This window comes from Macaca nemestrina, chromosome 8, assembly GCF_043159975.1.
Source record: "Macaca nemestrina isolate mMacNem1 chromosome 8, mMacNem.hap1, whole genome shotgun sequence".
Taxonomy (NCBI): domain Eukaryota; kingdom Metazoa; phylum Chordata; class Mammalia; order Primates; family Cercopithecidae; genus Macaca; species Macaca nemestrina.
The window spans coordinates 41,033,542-41,057,424 of record NC_092132.1 but is presented as its reverse complement, the minus strand read 5'-3'; the positions used below and the strand labels follow the sequence as shown (position 1 = coordinate 41,057,424).

The 23,883-nt window shown below is 41.0% G+C and overlaps 1 protein-coding gene across 8 annotated transcripts in view; it reads right to left on the bottom strand.

Annotated features, from left to right (window-relative positions):
- Window positions 1-2,029: 2,029 nt before the first annotated feature.
- LOC105476005 (dihydropyrimidinase) overlaps window positions 2,030-23,883 on the bottom strand; it is a 94,858-nt gene continuing 73,004 nt past the window's right edge. For 2 of the 8 annotated variants that reach the window (XM_011731570.2, XM_011731566.3), the window contains 2 exons: window positions 22,515-22,722; window positions 8,852-9,261 (listed from right to left, as the gene is read on the bottom strand). In XM_011731570.2, coding sequence (XP_011729872.2) covers window positions 9,136-9,261; window positions 22,515-22,722 — 334 coding nt within the window. In that variant the 3' untranslated portion in view covers window positions 8,852-9,135. Of the gene's footprint in view, window positions 3,908-8,851; window positions 9,262-10,603; window positions 10,735-22,514; window positions 22,723-23,883 lie in introns of those variants that run through there. The other 6 variants (XR_983777.3, XR_011606834.1, XR_983776.3 and 3 more) reach the window with 5 other exon arrangements.

The following is a 23,883-nucleotide window of genomic DNA, read 5'->3' as shown; positions in this document are numbered from 1 at the left end:
AATGAGAGCTGATTTCTATGAGCACCTACTGTGTGCTGCTGCTGTGCTGGGTGAATTCTTTACACTATCTTATTTAATCTTGAGGTGGATGCTACGATGATTCCAGCTTACAGGTAAGGAAATGGAAGCGTATTCTCTCTATTTGGAGAAGACTCACAAATGTAATCTTGGACTCAGCTTTCTCCTCTGTGTGTTCAACACCTTCTTTGTTCTCTCTGCTTGGATATCTCACAGGCATCTCAAATATAATGTGTCTAAAACCCGGCCTCTGATCTGTCTCCTGAAGCTGGTCTTGTTTTCTTTGAGAATGGCAGTAACATCCATCCAGTTTCAAAAGCCAAGAAAAGAGGAGTCATCTTTGGTTCCCTTTTCTTGCTGACCTAGTCCTTTACGGTTTGTTGTTGTTGTTGTTGTTGTTGTTTTGGTCAATGTAACCAATGAAATGTTCCTCAAATGTCCCACTTTTCATCTTTACCACCACCCTTGTGCAAATTATCACCATCTCTGGCTTAGACACCTGCAACGGCCTCCTTTCTGGCCGGTAGGTTTCCATTCTGGTCCTCTCCAATTCATCCTTTGTGCTATAGCTCCAGTGATCCTTACGGAATGCTGTTCTGATCAGATCAGAACTCTGCCTAAGACCCTTCAAAGGCTTCCTATTGCTCTTAGGATGAAGAAAAACTGTCCTGGTTCCTCTAGGATCATCTTTGTCTTTCTCAGGCTTTCTCAGTCTCTCTCTTTCTCAATCTTAATCTCTCTCTGTCTCATCTTTCTCTTTCATTTTCTCCCACCGCGCCCACCCCATACTTTAGCCTTCATTTTTTACTCACCCTTCCAGGTCCTCACCCTCCCCAGCTCCAGCTGCACACATGGCTCTCTGCAGGAAGCCTTTCCTTCCCTCCTTTGCCTGGTTATCTCCTACCCATTCATCAGGTCTCAGCTCTTACATCACTTCCTCAGGGAAGCCCTCCCTGACCACTCCCCAAATCACCAAATCTTTTCTTTCGGGTTCTTGTTTCACTGCATTCCCCTTCTTTGTAGCACTACAGTTATATATTTATGCTGGCTTGTGATCAATGTCTGTTTTTCCCAGGAGAGCAGAAACAATTTTTTTTAAATTCACAATTTTATCACTGGTGTCAATACCCGGCACATAATGTATACTCAATAAATACTAGTTGTCTAAGGGCAAGAGCTCGCAGTGAATAGGGGAGTGAGGAAGGCAGCTCAGTGTCATATATCCTCTGCGCCTCCCTTTCCTCATCTGTGACATGAAACTAAAAGCTCTTTCTGTCCCTAAATTTCTGTCTTGCTCTTATTTCTCATCTGAATAAAGTTTAAGTCTGAACTATGTTTGGATATAATGAAGACTTCATCCAGCAAACAACTCTCTCTCTCTCTATTATAATACTAGTTTTGAGGAATAAACACTTTCAGTTTAAGTTTGGTTTTTGTGAAAACAAAGTTCCAAAACATTTATATCTTTAGAAGAGTGTTGCAGAAGTGTTTTATTCCAATGATTGTTGACATCTCATTCAGCAGTAATTAACTCAAATAATATATTTGGGGAGACTGGAAGTCTTATAGTTTAATTGGCTCATGAGAAAACTGGAAAAGAAAACAGCAAGGTCTATTTCTTAAGCGGTTTCGTAAATTACCTGAGGAACAAGATTGTGCTTCGGTGTACCTCAATGGTTAAAATAAGAAATCACTCTTTTTTTTTTTTTTTTTTTTTTCTTGAGATGGAGTGTCGCTTTGTTGCCCAGGCTGGAGTGCAGTGGTGTGATTGTAGCTCTCTGCAGCTCTCAACACCACATCTAGCTAATTTTTGTATTTTTAGTAGAGATGGGGTTTTGCCATGTTGGCCAGGCTGGTCTCAAACTCCTGGCCTCAAGTAATTCACCTGCCTCAGCCTCTCAAAGTGCTGGGATTACAGGCATGAGCCACTGTGCCCAGGCAGAAATCACTCTTTAAGCCAGTGTATTAGTCCTTTCTCATGCTGCTAATAAAGACATACCCGAGACTGGGGAATTTATAAAGGAAAGAGGTTTAATTGATTCACAGTTCTGCAGGGCTGGACAGGCCTCAGAAGACTTAGCAATCGTAGTGGAGGGAGAAACAAACACATACTTTTTCACATGGTGACAGCAAGGAGAAGTGCCAAGCAAAACGGGGAAAAGCCCCTTATAAGACCATCGGATTTCGTGAGAACTCACTCATTGTCATGAGAACAGCACGAGGGTAACCACCCCCATGATTCAATTACCTCCCACCACACATGGGGATTATAGGAACCACAATCCAAAATGAGATTTGGTGGGGACACAGTCAAACCATATCAATCAGGGAACCCACAAAAGTAAACAGGAGGGCAATAGTCTATCGCTATTGGCTGAAGAGTTTGTTTTGTCTTTCAGTTTTAGTGTTGTAATTGTAGTATTGAGCAGCAGTGGCCATCAGGTGTAACTCAGAGGAGACTGGAAGTTTCTAAGATGACATCAGATGGTTTCGTCCTGCTTTGATGTAGAGCAATAAGGCAGTCAAGCTCAAAGAAATAATAGTAGCTGTCTTGATTGAGGGCTCACTTCGTGCTCAGGGCAATGTTAATTGCTTAAGTCTTAGTTAATTCTCCCTCAAAACCAGGAGTAGGTATTTTACAGATGAGACTCGTGAGGCTGAGCAAATTTAAGTAATTTGCCTAAGTTACACAAGTGGTAAGTGACAGAGGGAAGTTTTGAATCCAGTCAGTTTGATTCTAGATTTTGTGCTCTGCACCCTTCCCTACACCGCCAGTCCCACCTCCTCCCACGGAGGTGAAGACCGGGAAGCTGAGAGGGGAGCTGTAACTTGCACGAGCCCCACAGGCAAATGGTGCGGAGCCGGGGCTAATGCCGGGTTTCTGTAGTCAAGCCCACTCTGCATCATGGGAAGTGCCCCTGGCAGAGGCGCTGATGGGCATGGGACAGCCCAGGAACAGCGTGTCCTCATTGACTCTGCTTCAAGTTCAGTTTCCGGATGACTGTAGGGCCGGTGTGACCAGGCCTCCACTGGTCTGTAGCACTTTCTCGGCAGCCGAGCGACCCCCACCAGGAGAAGCAGCCCACTCAGAGGCCGTTGGCACCATGGGTCTCTCCCACCCACCGCTCGCCAGCCTCCGTTTCCCACCTGTGCTCTTGACTTTGGTTTCAAAAGGGAAAAACATCAAATTTGGATTCAATTCTCTTAAATAAGATGTTTAAAAGAAAACAAAACAACCAACCTTCAGGCTGCTCCAAGAGAGACGTCCGTACTGAATGCTAGATTTCTCATAAAGAATCAAGTCTGAGTCCATGATAACTGCCACTGATTTCAGAAAATCATTTCTTATGCTTTGGCTTTTTATGTATTAGTAATTGGAGAAAGTTTTTAGCAAGACTGTAGAGATGAGATGATACACTTTAGTGATATTGGCTTGGAAACTGTTTACTGAAAAGACTTAATACACCTTGGAAACTCCTTTCCGTGTCATCCTGTGTAGCTTGAAAAGTTACAGTTAAGGGACCTCTCCGTGCCTCAGTTTCACCATGTATAAAGTGAGAATAATCTAAGTGCTTGCCTCATGTTGTTGGTGGAAGGATCATGTGAACTAATGTTTGTAGAGGGTTTGGGGCTCGTTAGGTGAGCCCTTAATAACTGTGAGTTCCTGATATTTTCTCCTGGGCTCTAATGATGTTCAGGTTCTTTTTTCTTCTGAGTTCTAATGATGTACATCATTCAGGAGTGGGTTATTTCCAAAGTCTTGACTAACAGATACATTAGAGGGGTGATGTGAAGTCAAATGGAACAGAATTCATCTCCTGGGCCACCCACTGACCTGCTGAGTGCCTCTGGGCAGTTACTCAACCTCTCTCAGCCTTCATTTTCTCATCTGTTAAATAATAATAATATAAAATAATAATAATTTGTTAATAGTAATAAAATAATAATGATTATTTATAATATTAATGAAATAGTAATATAATATATAATAAACAATATAAACATAATATATAATATATAATATATAATATATAATAAATATAATAATAATATAATAAATAATATATACTATATTATTTATATTATATATAGTAGTATATTATAATAATATATATTATATTATAATATATATTATAAATATTATATAATAATATATTAAATATTATATAATATATATAAATATTATTTATATTATAATATAATATATATAATATTATATAATATATTATAAATATATTAATAATTAGTTATATTAATTATTATACAATATATAATTAATAATTATATTATATAATATATAAAATATATAATAGATAATACAACATATTATATATATAAATATATAATAAAATAATAGTAATAATATTGCCCTCATAGGGCTGCAGAGACAATTAAATGATGGCATCTATACAGACCTTAGCACAAGTCTGGGCACCTAATAAGGGCCTAATAAATATTATCATTAAGACTCTATTGAGCACATTTATAAGTTTTATTAAAGAAAAAGCTAAGGTCCTATGTGCTTGTGAAGACTGCATCTTGTCAAAAGGCAAAAAAAAAAAAAAAAAACTGACAAACAAAACAAAAATATAAACCACTGCTTGAAAACACCCTGAATGCTTTTTCACTCCCGCGGCTGGTTGTGCAAGCTCGCCTAAGCCCACAGTCTCAGAAGGCCACTCCCCAGTGCCATTTATATGTTTACAATCACTATTAACACTAGGATGGCTCTTAAGACAAATGGAGTCCTGACCCCTGGACACAAATAATGATTTGTAGTAGTGTTACTTTTCTTTCATGAATTATTCCTCTCCTCCTCCTCTGTCATCTTCTGTTCCCAAGGTTAATTCATTCCCTCATTAAGGATTTACTGAGCACTTCTCTGTGCCACTCCCTGTGCAAGGCATTTGAGGACCAGTGGCAGCCAAACTAAGGAGTTTGCTTCTGTGTTTTATAAACAGTTGGTGTTTAATAAATGATGGACGCTCTGTGTTTCTTTTTTTTTTTTTTTAAATTTTAACTTGTCCACAGATATTCTCCAAAACGAAGTAAAGGGAGAAAGTGCATTTGACAAAAATAAACCTAATTAAATATTTGCCTTCAGGGGGCTCTGTATTGGATACATGGGAATGAAAAGAGTGGCAGTCGTAGTAGGGCAAGAGAAGGAGACAAGGCTGAATCTGTCCACCACTGAGGGAGAGCTGAGGCTTTGCATGTGCCATCCCAATGTGTCCTTTCAACCATCCCGTGAAAAAGAGGTATGATTAATTACTCTTACTTTTTCAATAGAGAAACTGAGGCTCAGGAAGTTTACCTATCTTGCTTAACTGGCTCTTGTGACTTTAAAGCCTCTGACAAGTTCTTAATCATTCCCCTATAGGATACTGCATCATGTACAGAGAGAAAGGAGAGAAAACAGCCTGCTGTAGTTGGCCTGGATGCTGACATTGGGACCTGCTGCACCTGCACAGGTTACTTGAGAGTGAGGCTCTACCCATTCCCCTATTTCAGTCTGCACTCCTACTCAGACAGCTCACAATGCCAGCGCCTGGGACCCAGGCCCACTGACCCTCTCCAGGCCCGCCTGACACCCTCACCCTGTGCCTGGGCTCACTCATCCTTCCCATTCTTGGCTTCCATGCTTCTGCAGCTGCCAAAGGAGTTGGAACTGTAAAGCATGGTGAACTTCCCCACAGAAAGAGAAGAACAGTCTACTTTGGCAGTCTCTGGGTAGCACATCGTTTATTAACTCACTGCATGGCTATTAACACAGTCATCATAGCTAGCACTTGTTGACCATACAGTCTGGGCTTCGTAATCTTCACGGCGTCCGTGTGTATTGGGCAGATACCCTTATCATTCTTCTCTTACAAATGAAAAAATGGAGGCTTAGAAAGATCAATTAATTTACACAATGAAAAGGAGCTCAGCCTCATTAGCGCTCAGGAAATGCAAATTCAAACTTCAGTAAGATCCCTTTACATGGATCTGAATGGCAAAATTAGTAAATTGGACAATATCTGATATTGATGAGAATGTGGAGCAACAGAAACTCGTACACTCTCTTAATGAGGGCATAACTCACCACTTTGGAGGACAATTTGCCGTATTTAAGTGAGGTGAGAAAGGGCCCACCTTAGGATTCACCAGTCCCACTCCCCTGTCCTAAAGGCATGTGCCCTGGAGGAGCTGTCACACATGTCCATGAGGAAACCTGCACAGAATTGCCTATGACAGTGTTGTTTGTGATAGCAAAGAATGGAAACAATCTAAATGTCTATTAAACAAGAGAATGCCTAAATAGATTGCGGTGTGGTTATTACCACGCAATCCTACACAGCAATACAGTAAATAACCAGAACTAGGCCTATGAAAACAACTCCCAAACATGTTGACCACAAAAAAGCAGGAATCAAGACAATACATACTGGGTTGTGCTTTTATAAGATTTCACCACATGCAACAGCAATCCCCAACCTTTGCGGCAACAGGGACTGGTTTCATGGAAGACAATTTTTCCACAGACTGGGGGTTGGGAGGGATGGTTTCCGGATAAAACTGTCCCACTTCAGATCATCGGGCATTAGATTCTCATAAGGAGCACATAACCTAGATTCTTGCAAGCACAGTCACAATAGGGTTTGCCCTGTAAGAATCTAATGCTGCCGCTGATCTGACAGAGGTGGAGCTCAGGCAGCAATGCTTGTCCGCTGCTTACCTCCTGCTGTGCACCAGTTCATGGCCCAAGGGTTGGAGACCCCTGACATACAAAACAATGCTTACAAATATGTACATACATAGCAAAGGTATAGGCTGGGTGCAGTGGCTTATGCCTGTAATCCCAGCACTTTGGGAGGCCAAGGCACTTGAGAGTTTGAGACCAGCCTGGCCAACATGGTGAAATCCCATCTCTACTAAAAATACAAAAATTAGCTGGGTGTGTTGCAGGGAGCCTGTAGTCCCAGTTACTCAGGAGGCTGAGGCATGAGAATCACTTGAACCTAGGAGGTGGAAGTTGCAGTGAGCTGAGATCAAGTCAGTGCACTCAAGCCTGGGTGACAGGGCGACTCTGTCTCAAAAAAAAGAAAAAGGTATAAATGATGGACACTGGAATAAAACAGCAGATCAGGACACTGGTTACCTTGGGGAAGGAAGGGGCAAACCATAGGGAGACAAACACAGGGGACTTCAACCGTATTGCTGAAGTTTTATTTTCCACACTGGGTGATAGGTTCAGAGATGTGGTTGTGTTAATTTTGATGCCTTTTGTATGTTTCAATAATCTCGTATTTCAGTTTTAAAAATTTCTCAAGGCCTCATCGTTAGTCAATAGAGGAGCCAAGTTTAGGGCCCACCATGAACACATGGTTCCCTCCCAATCCATCACAATACCTAGCGGAGGAGGGAGGCAATGGAAGGGGAATATGGAAAAGGAACGTTACTCATTCCACCTATTCTTTCTGCAGACCTTAAAAATGCAATTGGTTAATGACAAATCTTTCACTGCATAGTGAGGCAGCCTTGAAAACTATGGTATTAAATATTAATAGCTTGAATTATGTTTTTCTGTTGCTTTGTATTATTATTTAGACCTATCTTTCCATAAAAATACTGCAACAAAATCTAATAAAAGCAACAAAGGGATTTCCACATTCATTTCAAATGTCTTTATTGATGCAGAATCCTATAGCTATTTCATTCTCCCACACAGATCTATCAAATAGATAATGACCTGCGCTCTCCATTTAAAGCAGCCTTACACTAAAATGTTCTATAAAGTTTGTCCCTATTTTGTTGAGAGTTCTCACTAAATTTATGAATTTGAGAACTGAACAGGAACTCCTTCACTTCCTCCCTTATCTGAATATTAATAAATATCCATTGAATACCCATCAATTGCATGGTAGTCTGCTAGATGCTGCTGAAATAATAGTGAGCCAGACAGGCCCTGTCCTGAAGAAGCTTTCAGTTTCCTAGAGGAGACAGACAAGTAGAACAGGTGTTATAAGGCAACAAGATAAGGCATGGTGATGGGTATATGCTTGGCCTCCTATGGAGGAGCATGTCAGAACTGGGTAAGACTCTTAGTGAGGTGCTATTTCAGCTGAATACCAAAGGATGAGTGGGAATTGACTTCGGGGTAAGAAAGCAATTTATATATTCCTTTTGAGAGGATTCAATAGTCTTATTGTAGACTTCCCATTGTCAACCAAAGTAGAGGAGAGAAATAAATATTTTAAAGTATCTCTTAACCTGAGAAAAAAGAGCTGTAGTTTGATTGAAACAGAAGGATTTTCTTCAGGTGCAGCTCACTGTCCTTTCTCTGTGTGCTCAAAACAAATCACAATTGGGTAAACTGAATTTCTACTACCCTTTGTTAAATGTACAAATATACTCCTAAGTGAGTATGTTGGGGGCAGATGCACCTGCAAGGAGAGCATAATCACCCCAATTTTATTCCCTGTTTTAAAAATCCTGCTTGACCTAGTTACCCAGGAGAAGAAATCTAATCTTAGCTTCTCTGCACACACAGAAGGATCATACCATAGACTAGGAAGCGTAGGGGAAGGAAGGTATTAACGTAGCATCTTTCAGCCATGCTGATTCCATTTAATTCCCTCAAATCCCACATTCATCATTGTGATTGGATAATTTGCCTTGGACTTATTTTAAACTTGAGCATCTAATTTGATTAGGTGGGATTTTCTGAGACTAGATTTCCAAAAGTTGCTGAAGAGACATGGCCAGGAACTCATGCTCTCAAATGAAAACCAACCTCCTAGAATCTCAATCCCACTAGATAGAAGGAGACACAAATAAATCAGATAAGATATAAAATGAAGATCTCAATGTTTATTAATTACAATAAAAAGTAAAATCACAGAGCTTTTTTAAAACTAATGTAACCATTTTCTTAAAAAAAGAAACTATTTAAACAAGAAAATGATTTTTAAAAATTCTAAGTAAGAAATCTAGTACAAGCAAAGATGACATTTTAAAGTATCATCAATAAATTTCCACACAGCCTTTCCATCACAACAATATACATTTATACCTTCAATCTTATGCAGCAACAAAGACACAGTGAGAAAGACAGCAATTGCTTCTGAAAGAAAATCAAAGAAGTCTAGAGCGGTGATTTTTTTCTAAAGGATCCCAGGGAGTCGAATAAGGCCTGCTTCTCCATGGGTTGACAACGTTTGGCTGTGAAAGGAATGGCAGCCTCCTTTCCTCTGATTTTACCTTTGAAGAGAATGAAAGGAACTCACTGTAACATTCTCCCTCACAAAGAGATGCAGAATTCAAACCGAGCCCCCAAGAAATGCTATAATCAAAGTAAACACTAATCCTGCTCCTATAAATGTCATTAATAGCATGTTATAGCATTCAATCGCATTTCTTTCTCTTACTAATCTTTCCCTGAATTTTTAACAAAATCATCTTGGATTAGAAGAATAATTCTGGTAGTCTGAAAATGACAAAAAGGTTGAGACCTTGGGCTAGATAGTCTTGTTAAACACACACTGTTCAATAATGAAAGTCATGGCATGTAGCACAGAGGGCTTTGCCATTCAAGCCCTCATTATCCAAATCCCTGCAGGAACAGGATTTATGCAGGGAACAAGAGGTTGTCAAAATGTGAAAAGGTGCAGTGCTTCAGTATGTAGAAAGCCAGACCGTTGTCAAACTGTGCCTCTCATTAACACAAATGTCTAACCAGGTCCATTAGGTCAACCTCTGGGGTTAAGTCTTGTGCAGATGGCCACATGTTGAAATGTCTGAAAACATATCACACATAAAAAAAAAAAAATTAAGAATCTAGCAAAATTGCAAAACTGGCAAAATATGTAGATTTCATGAAGTCAGTGGAAGTGATATTAGGGAGATGCTAAAATTACAGCAAAGCCACTGTTAAATGGGGATCTGAGAGAGCAGGACCAGAAGACAATTGAAGAAAGAAAATTGACAAGGATGATGATACTAGACACTTCAGAAAAGAAAGATCAGCCTGTCAAAAGACAGAGAAAACTGATGAAGTGCTCAAATACTTTTGCAAAAATGACTGCATCTGTAATATTATTTCCAGAACTAATTGTGAAATAATCAGATACTATTGAAGAATTTTCCTGGAGGATTATACCCCCTAAAGCAACATTTTATTCATTTTTCATTTATTCTAAATTGCAGAATACCGTTGTATTTACAATATGAAGATTTGTTTCACCAGATAAGGTCCTAATCCATTTGTAAATTTTGACCATGAAATTGTACTCCCTGTCTTAAGTAGTTCCCTCTGTATGTTATCAGCCTCCTTACTGCATCTTGCTCATAGTTGATTCCCCAAGGCTGTATTGAATGTTTCCTAACATCTCAAAGAATGACTCTCTAGCAAGCCCAAGGCCTACTACAATCTGGAAGCCTTATCTAAATGCTCTGCTTTGATCAGTCATCCCTGGGCTCAATTGTCCTTGAGTCTTAGATCACTGTGAAGCATCTGACCTTGGTCTCTTCAACTCTTATGAGGAGAGATGCTAATTTCTTATGCTCTCACGCAGGAAGACTTTTCTTGTCCACAGTCCCTTACCGACAGCACACACTTCAGGGGTGGGCCTGTTTCCTGGTCCCCACTGTGGCATCTTCTTTTGTCACTCTGGATTTCAGTGTGGCAACTTCTCCCTTATAGGGTGCACGCTCCACAGGGGTAGGTGTGCAAGTCTGAAAGAGAACATTTCATTTCTCTTTTGTGGTTTATTTTCTTGAGTTCAAAGTTAAGTGTAGCTCCCTTTAATAATTGTGAGAGCATAAAAACCATCTTGTAAATTTATCACATGCCTCCCCATCCCCTTGGCCTTTCAAAGAAATTCCTGGCAACCTTGAGAATCTGGATTGTCCCACTTTTTGTGGGTACTAATCTGCAACAGACAGAGGCCCAGGGACACTCACTGGGGCCTCTGCCATATCCTCATGCCCTTCTGAGTCCCACAACTGTCTCCTACTGTCCTTTCCAACGTCCGACCTTTTCTTCTAGCTCCAATCCTACTTGCCTGAGTTTGCAGTGCTTCTTTGTACCTCTCCTAACACTCAGAGCAGTTGCTTCAGGTTCTAGCAATTGTGTGTGCTTTCCCCTTTCCTGACTATCTCTGTGCATTATGAATTGTCCACAGAATCTCACTTCGTTGGTGACCGACTATGCAGCAGAACCCTCTGCTGGATTCAGCTAGAGCTGTCAGTGCTTGAGCAGAGTTTTGAAATCACACACACACACACACACACACACACACACACACACACAGATAACAAATTACTGTGGGTCTCATCTTGACCACCAAAATTGATACATTGTAGTGATCAACAGTGTGACCTTTGAAGTGAGACAGATCTCAGTTAGAATTCTCCATTTGCCATTTACTACGTGTAGGAAACTGACAAGTTAATTAATGCCTCCAGGCCTACTTCCTCATCCATGAAATGGGGAAAATAAACCTATCTCTCAGATAGCTGAGAATTTCCAGAGCCAAGCATTTTCTTCATTCATTCCGCAGATATTCACTGAGCTCACACAGCCCCAGAGAGTATGCCAAACACCAAGGATCCAACACAGAACAAGGCCCGCAGCCCCTGCAGCCACAGAACTTGAAGCCCAGCACCAGGTGGGCAACTGAGTGCTCAGGAAATGGGGGAACCCCTGCCCTTCCCTCAACAGGCTGCCCACTTTCTGTATCTGTCTAAATGCTTTGCTGGACTTCCATTTTGGCTCACTATCTACTCAGTCCTTGATCCCTGTCGTCATCTTGAGGAACACAGACACCAGGAAATGAAGCGCCACCCTCCCGTTCCTACCACCTTGGAGCACCACATCTGAAACCTTAAACTCACCTAATACCCCACTCTCTGGCCTCCTCCTTTCCTCCTGAAAGGAAGGAAAGGGCATCCTCCCTTTCAGGTCCTTGGTCCCTGTTTTTTTGTGTGTGTCTTTTTTCCTCTCCTGGCTTTACTTTCCAAGCCAGACTGCATGAATATCACTTAAACCTGGGGTGACTGTACAATTTATCATCCAAAGTAGGACACTTCTGAACATGAAAAGGGCACTAAACATAATTAACATAAGTATAATCCAGGCCCATCCGAGCAAACCAAGATTTATGTCCTTCTTTCAGCTCGTTCCTGCCTATCACCTAGAGGGCTTGCCTCCTCTATGCTCCTCTTGGCATTCATACTCAGCAAAGCCTATGGCATTCAAAGCCTATTGATTTCAGTTCAATCTTCAGGCTCTTCTGCAGTGAGCGCCTCTGGAGCATGTGACCTAAGTGAGCAGACTTTTGTGCTGCCTACTGTGTGCTGTATAGCCCTCCTCAGATCCCACTCCGTCTCCCTCTTCCTACACTACTTCCTTGAACCTACACTACTTGGGATTTTCAGCTGTTCATTTTTTGTCTGTCCTGGACTCCTTCTTGGAACTGACTGCCCATGCCGGTGACTCAGGTGGGGCCATCACACACAGGGCCTGTCCTCTTCACTCAGGGCTGGGTTTGCTCTACGGGCTGCTCCATCACCTAGAGGATGCTTCCCCAGAACCCAGCTTGCAGGCTCTGGGAACATGCACTACCCACTCCAGGCACATCAGAATCCTTCCTGGTAGCTCCTGGTCAGGGCCATGCTTTTGCATGGGCTAGGCTGCCGCTCTCACTGTTGTGTAATTATCTGACTTCTCTTTTATTACTCAGCTCAGCTAATCATCAGTCTAGGAAACTTTGGCCCTCTGTGCCCTATGCACTATCTTGCTTACCCCAGGTTTCTGGAATAATCTGTACACTTGTCAGTCTCCCCCAGCAGACAGAGGGCTGGTGTGCTACTCTCCTTCTCCATAACAAGCACTCAATAGATATGGGTAGAAGGGATTTTGGGGGAGGGAGGTATGAAGGGGGCTTCCCATCTAAGCCTGCTTTCTTCTTTTTGTGGTTTGGCCTGGCCTGGGCTGACTCAGTTTCTGTCATGCTCTTTTGTTGTGCTGCATCATTTATCTGTCCTCCAGGCTGTACTTTTCTTTTCTTTCCCTTTTTTTTTTTCTGTTTTTGAGATAGAGTTTCACTCCATCACCCAAGCTGGAGCACAGTGGCATAATCTCGGCTCACTGCAAACTCCACCTCCTACGTGCACACGATTCTTATATCTCAGTCTCCCAGGTAGCTGGAATTACAGGTGCACACCACCATGGCCAGCTAATTTTTGTATTTTTAGTAGAGACAGGGTTTCGCCACTTTGGCCAGGCTGGTCTTGATGACTTGACCTCAAGTCATCCACTTGCCTCAGTCTCCCAAAGTGCTGGGATTACAGGCGTGAGCCACTGAGCCTGGCCTGGGCTGTAATTTTTCTGTGGCCGGCTGCTACAAACTGCTTTCTGGCTGTTCAGTCATGGAGCCAGTCATGTCTGGCTTGTCACCCTGGTCACGCTGACCATCATACGTCTCTGACCCGACTGGCCGGGTCTAACCTGCATACCGTCTCTCTCTTGCCTGCCTCTGAGGCTCTGGGCGGGCCAGGTCTGCTTTCCTCTCAGAATAGCCGTGGATGGGAGCCACGCCTGCGTGCACGGCCACCTCCGAAACAAGCAGCCGCCTGTCAGGAGTCTTGTGCTGCCTCACACTCCACAGTCTTTTCCTTTGATAGATAAGTTGACAGAAATCAAAGACAACTTAAGTTCTAGTCTCAAGCCTCTCAGCCCTTTTAACCCTTTAATATTTGCTCATCCTTAGAAGTGGGTCACATAAGCTCTATGATGGCTAGATTCATGCCTTCTTCATCTTTGTGCTGTCTGTCGCTCCTGGCATTGTTCTCTGGGCATGTTTTAGGACATCACTAGATGTTCACTGTGACAAAATGGAAAAGTGATGGCACTCCTGCAGAATCTGAAACCGTCACTGCTGTTATTCAAAAGTTCAGCTGCACATTTGTTTTCTAAGTAGACTTTTTTTTTTTTTTTTTTTTTTTTTTGAGACGGAGTCTCGCTCTGCCGCCCGGGCTGGAGTGCAGTGGCCGGATCTCAGCTCACTGCAAGCTCCGCCTCCCGGGTTCCCGCCATTCTCCTGCCTCAGCCTCCCGAGTAGCTGGGACTACAGGCGCCGCCACCTCGCCCGGCTAGTTTTTTGTATTTTTAGTAGAGACGGGGTTTCACCGTGTTAGCCAGGATGGTCTCTATCTCCTGACCTCGTGATCCGCCCGTCTCGGCCTCCCAAAGTGCTGGGATTACAGGCTTGAGCCACCGCGCCCGGCCCTATTTCTAAGTAGACTTAACCTCCAACACTTAGCAATGCTTGTCTTATTCCTTCTCTCTAACGACAATGGCAAACCTCTGTCTGAAGTATGAACTGCCCAGCCTGACACAGACCCCAGCATATGGCAGAGCCATTGCTTAATGCATGTACTTGACACTAGCAGTCAGGGTCAAAATAAAGTGAGCCTCTTTCTCTGGCATCCTAGATGAGTATGGAGATAATAAAGACTCCATCCCTATTCTCCTGGCCAAAAGCATACCTAATTCTTAGAGGACATTTATGCAGCATAAAACACAGAAAAAAACCAGAATGAAGAAACAGAGTATTCTGGATTGAACAAAGACAGCAGGTTTCTCTTCTCGCCTTCTGGGACTCCATGTTCTCCTGATGGTCTTCCTGCCTCACTGGTCAGCCTTCTCAGGCTCCACTGATGCTTGCTCTTCTCCTCCACCTCTGAAGGTTGGTGGGCCCAGAGCTCTGTTGTAAGCCCACTTTCTTCTCTAATATAATCTCCTTGGTGACCTTAGACTCGCGGTTTTAAATCTATATGTTATGATTCCCAAATTTTATCTCCAGCTTTGATGTCTCTTGATCTCCAGACTCCTTTATCTCCTTTGTGCTCATTGGCTACAGCACAAAGAGGTGTAAAATTGTCTCAAACACAACTAGAACATAAGCACCATGAACCACAGTTGAAACAAGTAGAATGTAAGCTCTTTGTGATCAGACTGGCTGTCTTATTAATGCCTATATCCTCAGGATCTGGAATAGTGGCTGGTGCTCCACAAACATTTGTTAAATGAAGGGAGATTTCTGGACTGTAGGACCTCTTGAAATTTTTGATGATATTGGGCAATTGTATCACCTGAGGGTAACATAATCTAAAATTATTTGACAGCTTTCTCAAGGAATACTTCAAGAGACTCAAGTCCTGAGAACACACCATTGGAAGGCTAATCTGATTATGGGGTTTTTTTTTCCCCCTAGTACATGCTGGTCAAGATTAGATGATCACACCTTGACAGCAATTCTTTCCATCTTGATGGTATCACAATCAAATAAAATGACTTGAGGGTAAAGCCACGAGTGGCTGTTGCTGTGGTTTGAATGTTTGTCCCCTCTCAAACTCATGTTAAAATTGAATTGCCATTGTAACAGTATTAAGAGGTGAGACTTTTAATAGATGGTTAGGCCATGAGGACTCTGCCTTTATGAATGGATTAATGCTGTTATCTTGGGAGTGGATTCCTTATCAAATGACAAGTTTGGTCCCTTTGGCTCTCCCCCTTCTCCTCTCTTTGCCCTTCTGCCATGTGATGCCTTCCTCGGTGGGATGACACAGCAAGAAGGCCCTCTCTAGATGCCAGCTCCTCACTCTTGGACTTCACAGCCTCCTGAAATGTGAGCTAATAAATGTCTGTTCATTATAAATTAACCAGCCACAGATATTCTGTTATAGCAGCACGCACAAAATATAAGTAATACAGAAGACATAAGTGGCATCTCGCCTAGCAGGACATTGGTGGGTAAATGAGAATTGAACTTGAGTTCTCGGTATCTGATGATACTTGTCATTGTGACAAATTAATAGAGAGATGGAAATGATAATTATATAATTTGTGGTTCTATAAATAAACATTAATTCCAATTATCATTACACTTTCATAATTGCAGAAATGCTTTTTGGTTAGGTAAACAAGGAAAAACGAAGACATAAGTTGATAGTAAATTTAGTCATATTGGGCTCGGCATGATGTCTCACACCTCTAATCCCAGCACTTGGGAAGGCTGAGACGGGCTGATCACTTGAGGTCAGGAGTTCAAGACCAGCCTGGCCAACATGGTGAAACCCCGTCTCTACTAAAAATACAAAAATTATCCAGGTGTGGTGGCCTACGCCTGTAGTCCCAGCTACTCGGGAGGCTAACGCAGGAGAATTTCTTGAACTCAGGAGGTGAAGACTGCAGTGAGCCGAGATCATGCCACTGCACTCTAATCTGGGCAACTGAGTGAGACTCTGTCTAAAAAAAAAAAAAAGAAAAGAGAAAGTTAATCATATTGACTGCTGAGGATGGAATGTGCTGGGATGCTAGATTTTCTTTTCTTTTTTTTTTTTTTTTTTTTTGAGAAAGAGCCTCACTCTGTTACTCAGGCTAGAGTACAGTGGTGCAATCTCAGCTCACTACAACCTCCACCTTCTGGGTTCAAATGATTCTCCTGCCTCAGCCTCCCAAGAAGCTGGGATTACAGACATGCACCACCACTCCCGGCTAATTTCTGCATTTTTAGTTAGAGAGGGGGATTCACCATGTTGGCCAGGTTAGTCTTGAACTCCCGACCTCAGGTGATCTACCCACCTCAGCATCCCAAAGTGCTGGGATTACAGGCATGAGCCACCAGGCCCAACTGGATGCTAGATTTTCTGAAAATAGCAAGATCAACAGAGAAGAATCCCAAAGGTATTAATTATTGAATGCTGTTCATAGAGGCTAAGATACTAAAATATCAATAAAGACAACAGAACTTCCAAATACCAAACAGCAGATGCTGGGTCAACAGCAAACAGACCAAATAAACAGTGACTCCCTGAGAATGAAATCCATGCCTGGCCTGGTGAATTTACAGGGCGCTGGGTACACATTGAACTGAGCTACCCAGGGCTCTGTGAATCACTAGTACATGAGGAAGCCATAGGTGCGACCAGTGATCTATAACAATGAAAAGTGACATTTTGATGATGTTTACAACTTACCAAATATCTCAATTTAATCCTTAAAATATCCTGGCTGGAGTGGGAGAGGGAAAGATTTGAAGCAATAAATAAATAAATAAATAAATAAATAAATAAATAAATAAATATGCTGTGAGCTACAAAGCTGGGCTGTCTCATTTCAGGGCTGGTTCCTCTGGTAAATTTGCCAGTCCAAGAGGAAGTGAACCCTCTGTGCAGAGGGGAGTCTGAGGGAGTGATATCCTGAGGATGGGGGAATGGGTGGCTATTTGTTTGAGTAGAGATTAAACTTTATGGTTAGGATACTGCAGTGATACAGGTTAAAGGGATTGGCTTTGGAGGTAGACAAACCTGGATTTGAGTCCCAACACTGTCACTTAGTAACTACGTGAGCTCACTGAGCCTATATTTCTTAATCTATAAAATAGGAATATCACTACTTACCTCCAAGGGTGGTTGTAAGAATTAAAGTGTGCTTGGAACAGAATTGGTGGTCAATAAATATTTACTAAACGAATGTTGACTGATTAGATAAAGCATGAAAAAGAGTACTTAGAAAGGGTCTTGTGTATAGTGATGTGCTGGTAAATATTAACAACTATCTCTACCTTCCCTTTTCCTCACCACCCTTCAAGTCCTAACTTAAAGCACCTGCCTATTTCTGTGGTGTAAATACTCCTTCCCTGGCTGATTTCAAGCTACCAAACTGACACCACTGAATGAAGAGATGGGCAGAGATGCATACATACGTCTCTTGTGTTACCTTGTATTGGTAGTAATTAATCTGAAGAAATTAGGATTATATGGAAAGTGATATGTCTTAAATTATTTTCTCTGAGCTACCACCTTGAGAAAGACATTGACAAATGGTTATTTCAGAAATGGAGAATACCCATCTCAAGGACCAAAGCAGCCATCCACTCGATTTTATCTTATCTACAAGGCAAATTATGCTTATCATTGCAAAGATACAACCCAGTTTAAAAGCTTTGGCAGCAGTATTCTGAAACCATACATTACTCCAAGCTATTCCTGTTTCTCTGTAAAATGTAACGTGACCCTGATTTTCCAGAAAAGGTTGGGGTTCCCTACCACTGAAAAAAAAGAGATGACTTAACAAATGTCTATACTTTCACATTTTGTTGGAACTTATAATACTCTAAACACACAAAAATTCAAGAAACATAACCCATTTTAACTTAAAGAGCTATATATTTTGGTAAACAATTAATAATACGTAATTTTGCTCAGTCAGAATTATCTTGAACATCCAAGTTGCTGTTACATTTTCCCCTCCCTCTTTTCCTTTACTTTCCTTTCCTTAAACAACTTTTATATGAAGTGGAAATATATTCTATTATGTTATATTTATCAAATAAAATTTGATGCCTCATCTTCTGATTCAATATTTTCCCTTAGGATCAGCTGTCTACATTTTAAAATAAATAAATTAACAATTCCCCAAAGCTGTCAAATCAGATAAAAATGTCTTTTCTTTCCTTTGAAATTTCCCAAAAGATCCAGTAACAGTAATAGCTGAATGGTATGATGCTGACAAATTTTATTATTATGTAATAAAATCATAGATAAGAATAAAGCTGTCACAGATAATCCCACTATTTGAAATAAGGCAGGGACAATCTGCTGGGTAAATTTAGTTAAATTTCCTTCTATGCACCTCTGAAACTATAGCCTTTGCTCCTTCTGTTTGCAGTTTATTCATTTACCAGATGCCTGCTATGTACCAAGTACTGGCAAAAAAGAGTAAGATGCTGCTCTGAAGGAATTAACACTCTAGCCAGGAGACCAGCTGAGTTCAGGGACTGGCAAATGCTGATGTGACTCTGTACTGTGTGCTTTGGGAGTCCAGAATAGGAAGTGATTAATTTTCTTGGTAGGGATAACAGATAAGCAAAGAAATAGCATTGGCTATTCCTGCTTGCCCTCAAACTCTTATCCTCACTCACAAAGAAATCTGAGTATTTGAAATGAAAACCAAAGCACAGACTTTGATAACCTCATGTGAGTTTAAAAATCTAGAGTTTTTATAATTCTTTTTCTTAACCTTTATGTGATATTTTTATCCTGTGAGTTGTCTTTGCCTAATGCCATAAGGAACCATCTCCAGACAGTTCCCAAACCTCATTTAATTTTATCCATTTTATTTAATATCTTTTCCACACCAACATTTTTTTAATAAGGCATTTCTCTGTGATTTGGGTTTCATGACTATTTTCTTCCTTTTGTTTTTTTTGTCTCTACAGAGGTCCACTGGTACAGTAGGAATCAAAAAGACCTTATCACAAATCCTGACTCTTAGGTTTACTTAATGCTTAACCTAGGGAGTTACTTAATCTTACTGAGACTCAGCTTTCTATTCTGTAAAATGGGAACAATAATACCTACCACTTGGCTTGTTGCATGGATTAAGTAAAATAATGAATATAAACCACTTAGTACAGAGCTTGGCAGATAGTGCTCAAAACAACACATGATAACTATCATGTATTGGTATTTTTAAAACAATGATGCACTAAAATGCCTAAAAATTTGATATTAGAAAAAAGTATTAAGAAACTAAAATAATTCACAGAATTGATAGTGAACTCATAAAAATTGCAGTTGGCATTAATTCTGCCAAAAAATCACAAAACAATTTGCAAAGGAGAACTGATGAAACCAGTGATTTGAGGACCTCTGCTGCCTCAAAACATTTTCTCTGCAAGAAGACTAAGGCAAAGTCAAGCATTTAAATATGGTCCATCAGGGTTCCCTGTTAGTCTAGCGCCCCTGCTGGAAGCAACTGGAACTGATGCCAAGATTGGCTCTGCCTTGGATCCACTTCAGGTGTCACATAATCTATCACCCAGTTCTATTGATTTTACTACTTTATGATATCCTAAAGCCACCCTCTCTGTTCATCTCCTAGATTACTGCTATAGTCTCATGAATGCACCAGCTGCCATCAGTGCCTCCAACTTAGATTAATGTTTTCCTTGAGAGATTTTTTTCCAAAACAAATGCTGAGTAACTTATCCTTCATTACTTCATTCAACTCAATGTTTATAATTTACAGTATCTATTATTACTTAAGGATAAAGTTTTTGGAATCAGATAGGCAGGGTTTATGTCCTGGCCCTGCCATATACTTGCTTGTGTGACTTGGACAAATTTCTTAATTTCTTGAAGCTTCAGTTTTTTAACTTTTTTTTTTTTTTTTTTTTTTAAGATGGAGTCTCACTCTGTCACCCAGGCTGGAGTGCAGTGGTGTGATCTTGGCTCACTGCAACCTCCACCTCCCAGGTTCAAGCTATTCTCGTGCCTCAGCCTTTGAAGTAGCTGGGACTACAGAAGTGCGCCACCACCCCTGGCTAATTTTTTGTATTTTTAGTAGAAATAGGGTTTTGCTATGTTGCCCAGACTGGTTTTGAACTACTGAGCTCAGGCAATCCATTTGCCTCAGCCTCCAAAACTGCTAGGATTACAGGTGTGAACCACCATGCCTGTCCAGTTCTTTAATTTTAAGTGAAAAAAATACCTCCCTCCCTCCCAGGGTTATTGTGGTGACAGAGACCTTAGCAGTGTGTCTTGCATTCAGTAAGCACTCACTAAATGTTAGTGCTGCTGTTATTTATCACATACATCTTCAGAAACACCTAGGATCCTAGGATTCTTATAGTTACCACCTACTTGTCACCCATTAGTGTTAACATTTATAAACTAACTCCCCAGAAATATTAACTGTAACCTTAAACCATCTATTTTGACTGAGCATATAAATACAGAATAAAAAGAGCTATAGCATTTCTGATAATTTAAAGCACGTGAGAACATTTGTTTACCTAATCAAAGCCTTAGGAAGTGTTTAAAAATGGATAAATCTTGCGTAATGGACTCTGAGAATCCACAAGTAAAAATTTTTCACAAGACATTAGAGGAGAAACCAAAGGGTCTACAAGATCCAAATGAAGTGAATCAAAAAAACAGCCAGAGAGCTCTGGAAAAGTAGAGGTACATTTGAAAAATAGAAAGAAGAGGGAGAAGCCTTAGAACTAGTCCAAGGGTGGCAAACACTACCATCTACATGGCCAGGCAAGTAATGTGTGAAGCCTTCTGGGTGAAACCCAGAAATACCTCCTAGCTAGGGGCCTGCCATCTAGCTCTGGCCCATTGGACCCATGTGGCATTGAGGACACAGGTTTGCTTCCCCTGGCCCCCAAATCCAGAAATCTAGATTTTTAAAATCTAAAATTCTCAAATATTTTAGTGTATTTGGCATAGCAAAATTTTAAAATTATTTCAAACTCTGTGTGAACTAAACAAAACTTGTGTGAAAGCCCAAATATCTCTTTTATAATAACAGGGGTCTTTGATATAGATTTGTTCATCAAAAGGGGAAAGCAAAGAGACAAAAATGACATTTATTGACCTCCTACCAACCTGTTGCCCAGGCTGGAGTGCACTGGTGTGGCTGGCTAATTATCTTTTATTTTTAAAATTTGTAGAGATGGTGTCTCACTCTGTTGCCCAGGCTGTTCTCAAACTCCTGGCCTCAAGTGATTCTCCCACCTCTGCCTCCCAAAGGGCTGGGATTACAGGTGTGGTGAGCTACTGCTTTGGGCCATGCCTTTCATTCTTTCACTTAAAAAACCCATTTGAGTGTCACAATTTGTTAGAAAGGAAACATTGTTGTCATTTTCCAGATGAGGGAATTGAGCCCAAGGAGGATGGAGAAACTTGCTCAAGGCCACACAGCTAGGAAATGGTGGCGAGGGTAAGACAGAATTTGTATTTAGGTCTTTTCCAGCCCAAAACTCCACCATTGCACTGGTGGTCATAAAAACGAACCTTGCAGATCTTCAACTGGGAGCACATTTTTTCAAGGGGCTGGGGCTGAGCTCTGAACTCCATTACACTAATGCACAGAGGTCACACCTCCCACAGTGGCTCTCAGCCAATGACTGGGCCTGGCCTGTAGCTGGGAGATCTGAGACATGGCTCTAGGACTCCCTGAAGGCCTTTCTCAGCCTCCCCTAGACTGTAGGGTATTCCAGGATGATCCTTTACCCATTTTCTCTCTTTCTTTTCTTCACTGGTTTCAGACTTAACTTAAAATCTGAGGGCTCTCCCAATCTTTTCCAGCCACCTCCTAGTTTCTTTCACGGGTGTTTCCCCTAATAAAACTCATACACCTTTATCCATCTGGGTGTCTGCCTCTTGGAGGACCCTGACTAACACAATTGCCAAAAGCCCCCACCAGATTCTCCCACAATCTGGAAATCCCGAACTGACCTATCAGTCTGCAAGGGGAAATGCATCCATCCAATAATGATCCTTTCTCTAAAACATGGCATCTCTAATCTCTCATATCAATCCTGACACCCCAGGAACACCTTAAACCAAGTGTAGTGTCAACACCACCACTACCAACCAGATATCCAGGAGCAGGAGACAGTCTGACCTGTAGCAGTATCCCACTGTGGCACACTCACCTGGTCTCGCTGCTTTATTCGTTTGTAAATATATTCAGCAAATGGTTTTCGAGGAATAAACTTCCCATCTCCTGCTGTGACACTGAACACTCCGGCTTCATACACCACTTTGCCTCTTGAAATAGTCACAAGGGGCACCCCGTGGCAAACCATGCCCTCGAAAATGTTGAAGTTAACAGCCTGATGATGAGTTTTTGCTGAGATAGTCCTATATTTGTGAAAACAACAAATAAGTTCCAGATCATCACCAGCTCACTTGATAAATATAAAATACTAAAAGAAGAATGACTTAGAAGAAAATTTAGCAACTCTATTAGGTCATAGCTTCATCACTGTAACAAGTGACTTTAAGAATAGAACATAACATTAACATTTCATTACAAAGTAATTACATTTTTCTGAGAGAAAAACCCAAGAGATCACTCTTTAAGGTGATTGATGAGGGTAGAGTGGGTGGAAGGAGGGCATTGTCTTTTATGTTCAGATTTTAAAATTATTTGTATTTATATGTTAACATTTTTTCATTTTTAAATTATAAAATATTTTTAAACACAGATGACTGATGAACACACTGACCCTATATCCAGCTCTATGGAATTTTAACTTTTTGTAGATACAATGGAGGCTTCTTCAAAACCCCTTCCCAAATCCCATGCCTGCTCCTGCCTTCCCAAAGGAAATAGCTATTTGATAGTTATCAACTGGATTTGGTAGTTATCAAGGAAAAGTATATATGTAATTTCTTTCATTGTCTGTAGCAAAACTAGAAATTTGAAGATAACAGAAATAACCAAATATGTTGGAATATAATCTCTTAGCATATTCTATGTCATACATGTGTCATCATTCTCAGTAGTTTAATAATATTTTTCAATCTTACACAAAATGATTGATGACTTCCAGGCTAGGTATTTGAAAATGCTACATGCCTCCTTTCCTTAAATCTCATTAAATGGAAAAGAAAAAAATCTGGCAGCAGTGAATAATATGAGCATAATCTCAGTCCTTTTTTTCTTTAAAATTTTTTATTTCCATAGTTTTTGGGGAACAGGTGGTGTTTGGTTACATGAGTAAGTTCTTTAGTGATGATTTGTGAGATTTTGGTGCACCCATCACCTGAGCAGTGTACACTGAACCCAGTGCGTAGTCTTTTATCCCTCACCCCTTCCCACCCTTTCCCCCTGAGTCCCCAGAGTCCATGCTGCCATTCTTATGCCTTCGCATCCTCATAGCTTTGCTCCCACTTACGAATGAAACATATGATGTTTGGTTTTCCATTCCTGAGTTACTTCACTTAGAATAATAGCATAATCTGAATTCTGGTAGAAAGTTCTACAATCCCTCTCAGGAATGGATTAAAGAGATAAAT